Source organism: Lathyrus oleraceus, chromosome 7 (assembly GCF_024323335.1).
Source record: "Lathyrus oleraceus cultivar Zhongwan6 chromosome 7, CAAS_Psat_ZW6_1.0, whole genome shotgun sequence".
NCBI classification, from domain to species: Eukaryota; Viridiplantae; Streptophyta; class Magnoliopsida; order Fabales; family Fabaceae; genus Lathyrus; species Lathyrus oleraceus.
In genome coordinates, this window is record NC_066585.1 from 3,836,309 (window position 1) to 3,842,964 (window position 6,656).

Genomic DNA, 6,656 nt, shown 5'->3' on the forward strand with positions numbered 1-6,656 from the left:
TGAATTGTTAAACATTATACAAGCCATGTAACATCCTCGTTGGAGACAAGCCATTTAATAATAATTTGATGCATTAATACGCAATTGTACGTGGACTCTAGTTCCACCACCTTCCAACCACAACATTGTTGAATGTAAATAGTTGTTTTGCATCAAAAGGAATCCAGATGGAACTATCCCTAGATACAAGGCCCGCCTAGTTGCAAAAGGATACATGCAATGTCTAGGAATAGATTTTAAAGAGATATTTGCACTTGTTATTCATCCATAAACAATTAAACTTATTTTCACCATTGCACTTGGATATCAGTGCACTATGCATCAATTATATATCAATAATGCTTTCCTCCAAGGCACTTTAGAGGAGGATGTTTACATGGCTCATCCACCCGGTTTGAAAGATGCTTAACAACCCCATCATGTTTGTAAACTTCACAAAGCCATCTATGGTTTACGTTAAGCACCACGAGCATGGCATGATGCTCTCAAAACCTTCATCACTACTAATGGGTTTACAATGAGTAAGAATGATCTGTCATTGTTCATATATCACAAAGGTGTAACCATTTCCTATTTCTTCGTTTATGTTGATGATCTTTTAGTCATTCGTAATTAAACAAAGTTTCTCACTCATTTTATCAGTTCCTTGTCCCAACAGTTCTCTCTCAAAAATATGGTTACCCATCACTACGTTATAGGAATTGAGTTAATCCCTAGATGTGTTGAAATGGTCCTTTCATAACACAAGTATATACGTGACATTTTGGAAAAAAATTAACATGGTTGATGCTAAACCATCACCCTCGCCTCTTTCTTCCACAGTAATTCTCATATTACATGATGGCAGTCCCGCCACTAATTCCACTCAATACAGAAAAATAATAGGTGCTTTGCAATACTTAAACCTCACGCGGCCCGATATCTCATTTGTTGTCAACAAACTCTCTCAATTCATGCACAAATCTATCACCCTCCACTTCCAGCACCTTAAAAGGTTACTTAGGTACCTCAAATCCACCATTAATTTTGGCATCATACTTAAGAAACCACACTCCTTTCAACTACTTGCCTACAATGATACTGACTGGGGTGGAAATCCCGATGATCGCACGTCCACGTCTGCATACATTATATTTTTTGGTGGTAATACTATCTCATGGCTCTCTAAGAAGAAAGAGATAATAACTTGTTCGTTCACAGTATCAGAATATCACACGGTACTACCACCAAAATCACGTGGCTCACAAACCTTATTTTAGAATTCCATATTTCGATATCTCAACCATCTAAGCTTTTATGTGATAATGTTGGGGTCATATATGTTTGTCTAATCCAATTCTACATTCAAGAATGAAACATATATCTATGGACTATCATTTTTATTTAGAACAAGTTCGGGCTGGAAAAAAATTAGTTAGTCATGTGTCAACAAAGGATCAAATTGTCGACGTTCTCACAAAGCCATTACCAATACCACAGTTTCAAGAACTTATGAGAAAGATAAAGGTCATTGACGGTACCTTCATCTTAATGAGGCATATTAGATCACAACCAAATCACAAGGATACATAATTTGTTGCAATCACATATTGTACCATTATGTGCATATCTATAGCTTCTATTGATTTTATTTATTGTAATTATTATTCTATTTGTTTGCATCAATTATTTTCTATGATAGACGCATACTTTTGTTATATATATATATATATATATATATATATATATATATATATATATATATATATATATATATATATATATATATATATATATATATATATATATATATATATATATATATATATATATATATATATATATATATATATATATATATATATATATATATATATATATATATATATAAAGGCATTTTTGTCAAATAAAATAAGCTTTTGAATTATTGACTTTGAGCCACGGTATCCGATGTCCCTATATAATAGCTATCAACGGAGTTGTCTTAACGAGACACAAATATTTTAATTTTATAAAAATGTATTGAAATTTAAAAATAAAAAATAAAGATTTAGAATAAAGCACGAAATTGTTAATATTAGTAATATTAAAGAACAAACCTACATTAAAAAATGGTGGAAGGAAAGAGATTGCAGTTTTGCGCCTACACTACATAAAACAATTTATAGATTTTCTATATCCGAACTAACAATAGATTTTTTAAATCTGAACTAATAAGAGATTGCAGTTTTGCACCTACACCACATAAAAGAAAAAATAATAATAACAATAGGATATAAAGAACAATACATAAATAAAAATATTGATTTAAATAAAAAAATGAAAGAAGAAAAAGAATATAATATGAAGTTGATGGATCTTTGATCTTGATGAAATTGATGAAGTTAAAACAAAAAGGATTATGGAAAGAAAGAAGATAAAATTGAAAGAGAAAACATAAAAAGAAAGGAGAGAACAAGCGAGAAATTTTAAGAAAAGAGAGAGATAAAATTTTAATTTGATAACCTGAAGAAGAATGAGGATATAACATAATATTGAAGCACCAAGGAAAATTTTAGAATTTTATGTTGATTAGGGTTTTAGGATTAGAATAGATAGGCTTGTGAAGATTTAGTAATTTTATTATGTAATATTAAATTACTATGAATTAAAGAGTGATCTGATACAATATAGAGAGTTTAAAAATAATGCACTGTTAGTATAAAATAATATTACATAAATATTCAATCAAAAAAATTTAGATTGTTAAATCATATATATATATATATATATATATATATATATATATATATATATATATATATATATATATATATATATATATATATATATATATATATATTCTTTTTTCTCATTTTAAAATTTTATATCTATTAGAATTTTCGAATTAGAATAACTAGATTTAATAAAATTTATAATGTATAAATATTGAAATAATAATTATTCAAATAAAACTACTTAATATATATATATATATATATATATATATATTAACATTAATATATGAAAGTCCAAGTTCTCAACGGGTCTGCCTATATTCTAGCCATGAATATTTAATCTCAAATGAATATTAAATTTTTCTTAATAAATTGGGCTTAATTGAAAAACAAGAAACCGTTTGCATTATTTGCGCTTACTTAGAAAACAAGTAATCGTTCATGTCAGCTGAATTAAAATTAACCAATCAATTTGAAATTGAATTCAAATATTATGAGCTATATAACCCTTTAAAACCCTAACCCTCTTCCACTCAACTACCGCCTAAGCCTCGAAGAGAATTCAAAGACTTCACACCCCTTGTTGTTGATTGCAGCAATGTTAGGTTTATCACTTTTATACCGTTATTTTGATCCTCTTGGGCTGAACCAGAATAAAATCATTTTTCACGACTTTTTCAAGCTGCCGAAGCAGAATAAGATTAGTTTTCAGGAATTCAGAATCAAGTTTCTGGAACCAGGATTAGTTCATCATATTGATGTCTCCAAGAAAAATGTTGCCAAAGTATATGTTAAGAACTCTTATTCTAATCAAAGAGAAGACAGTGGTGGCAAATATCAATGTTATTTCAAAATTGGAAATGTTGAATCTTTTGAGTTTAGATTAGAGGAAGCACAAAGAGTGCTCGGCATTAATCCTCATGATTTTGTACCTGTTATTTATTCTTATTATGAAACTATCGATTTTCTTTTATGCATGATACTTTTCATATGTTTCTTGCATATGGTTGTCATTAATAGTAAGGGTATTAGTGGATTACTTAACAACATGAATGGAGGACATGTTATCAAAGCAGACGAGAATGATGATAACAAGGTTAGTAATGACTAATGTTTTATATGTGTTTTTTTAACATCATGTAATGTTTTTCTTATTTTGAATTCATCTTGTTCAGGTCTTTTTTAAAGATGTTGCTGGCTGTGATGAGGCAAAGCAAGAGATTATGGATTTTGTGCACTTTCTGAGGAATCCTGAGAAATATGAAGAGCTTGGTGCTAAAATTCCGAAAGGGGCTCTTCTGGTGGGTCCTCCAGGCACAGGGAAGACCCTTTTAGCTAAAGCAACGGCAGGGGAGTCTGGCGTGCCGTTTCTTTCGATGTCTGGTTCTGATTTCGTGGAAATGTATGTTGGTGTTGGAGCATCTAGGGTGAGAAGCTTGTTTAATGAAGCAAGGAAGTGTGCTCCTAGTATAATATTTATTGATGAGATCGATGCGATTGGTCGGTCGAGGGGTGGTAGCCATTCCCATTCAAGCGAGGAGCGTGAGAATACTTTAAACCAATTGTTGGTGGAGATGGATGGTTTTGGAACCACGGCTGGAGTTGTTGTTTTGGCAGGGACAAATAGAGTTGATGTATTAGACAAAGCCTTGCTTAGGCCTGGCCGTTTTGATCGCCATATAACAGTCGATAAACCCGACATCAACGGCCGTGACCAGATATTTCAGATTTACTTGGAAAGGATCAAACTTGACCACAAGCCTTTATATTATTATTCACAAAGGCTTGCATCCCTTACTCCAGGATTTGTTGGAGCAGACATTGCTAATGTCTGCAATGAAGCTGCCCTGATTGCTGCAAGGACGGAAGAATCACATGTCACAATGGATCATTTCGAGGCAGCTATTGATAGGATCATTGGTGGCTTGGAGAAGAAGAACAAAGTAATAAGTAAGCTGCAAAGGCGTACCGTTGCTTACCATGAAGCAGGGCACGCTGTTGCAGGTTGGTTCTTGGAACATACTGAGCCATTGTTGAAAGTAACTATTATTCCTCGCGGAACAGCGGCTCTTGGGTTTGCTCAGTATGTTCCAAATGAGAACCTTTTCTTGACAAAGGAACAGCTTTACGATAGGACTTGTATGATCCTTGGTGGCAGGGCTGCCGAAAAGGTTCTCATTGGGACAATCTCTACAGGAGCACAAGATGACTTGGAGAAAGTCACCAAGATAACATATGCTCAAGTAGCCGTCTATGGTTTCAGCGAAAAAGTCGGCCTCCTATCTTTCCCTCAGAGAGGGGACTCATATGAGACTTCTAAACCATACAGCAGCAAAACTGGTGCAATCATTGATTCTGAAGTGCGTGAATGGGTGGACAGAGCATATGAACATACAATAAAACTTATAGAGGAACACAAGGAGAAAGTGGCTGAAATAGCAGAGTTGCTGCTCGAAAAAGAAGTACTTCACCAAGATGACTTACTCCAAGTCTTGGGCGCACGACCCTTCAAGAGTGATGAAGTCACTAATTATGATAGATTTAAGCTTGGATTTCATGATGAGGAGGAGGTTGAAGGTTGCACAAACCACCTTTTATAGAGCCTGAGGTCGTTCTCTTATAGATGATTAAGTTTATGTTCATTATGTTCATTTTTTTATACTGATTGATAACATTATAGAAAAAATTAAGCTGTTTTGTCATTTGTAACTTGTTGTTTCTTTTTATTAAATATCTTTTGATGTTAAAAAATAGTTCAACATTTTGGTCACTTTTTAACTCTTATATTGGTAAGGTCAACTTGGTTAGAAATATAGAGTTTGTTAGAATTAGAATTCTAGAGTTTGTTAGAATTAGAATTCTGTTGTTTAGGGTTGTTAGCACTTTGATTCAGTCTTTGTTACTTGTTATTTTCTAACTAAATTGAAGGATAGTTAAATGATCTAATAGACTATGGACTAGTTTGTTTTAGTTTTAAATAAAAAAAAAAAAAAATTGTATTTTTTAAAATGGATTCTACAGAAATATTTTTTAAAATATTATAAGTTTTTCTAAATTTGTTTTTTATAAATTAAAAGATTGAATTGTTCATTCTATAACATAAATATAGATTATTGAAGATCAAAACATAGTCAAAATCACAATTTTTTCAAAAAGTTGTATCTTAAAAATGATTTTTATGAAAAGCTATTTGAAATAGCTTCAAAACTAAGTGACTTTTTTGAAAATTTGATATCCAAAATTTTTTTCGATAAAATGATGAAATATCTAAAATAACATTTTAAGAATAACTTTTCAAACCAAATTTTCATTTGCAGCTTTTATAAAAAGTTTCTTTGTAAAATTTTTTTACACTATAAAAATCATTTTTTTTTAAAAACCAAAACAAACGGGCCCTATATATTAGCGTTTTCTATCATCAATACATAAAGTCATTTATCAAATTAGTTCTAACAATCTGGTATCATAGCTGGACTTCAGAAAAAGAAAAGGAAAGAGGGAGAGAGTGTAAGCAGTGACGGAAGAAAATAATGATTTTTCTCAACCTTTTATTTAGAAATATGAGGGTGATTATGCAACATCGTCACGAGGAATCTACTTTGATCCAAGAATTACTTGTTTTAATCTCATAATAAGTCAATTCTTAAGACGATTTTAGAAGGATGAATTCAAAAAAAATTGGGATTTCATGAAGATGAAGTGTCAAGGGAATGCCCGTGTTTAGATGGCTTAACTTAACTTCTTTCACAGAGTTTGAGATCCTAGCTATAAAACAACGTGAATCAATAAGTTATTATTTTAGCAGTGTTGATGATGTCAAGATCGCAGAGAAATGGAACTATATACTTTGTTTCATAGAAGAGGCAAAGGACATTTATGAACTCTCTCTTGATGTCTTATAGAGTTCACTTCTTACCCATGAGAAAAAGTTTAAGAAAGAAGGAGACGACGAATATACTC

The 6,656-nt window shown here is 31.6% G+C and overlaps 1 protein-coding gene across 1 annotated transcript; it reads left to right on the forward strand.

Moving 5' to 3' along the window:
• The first annotated feature begins 3,294 nt into the window (after positions 1-3,294).
• Positions 3,295-5,308, forward strand: LOC127100364 (ATP-dependent zinc metalloprotease FTSH 10, mitochondrial). The gene is made up of 2 exons (XM_051037503.1): positions 3,295-3,792; positions 3,872-5,308. The coding sequence occupies exons 1-2, from the start codon at positions 3,295-3,297 to the stop codon at positions 5,294-5,296; spliced, it is 1,923 nt and encodes a 640-aa protein (XP_050893460.1). The 3' UTR covers positions 5,297-5,308.
• The last annotated feature ends 1,348 nt before the right edge of the window (positions 5,309-6,656 follow it).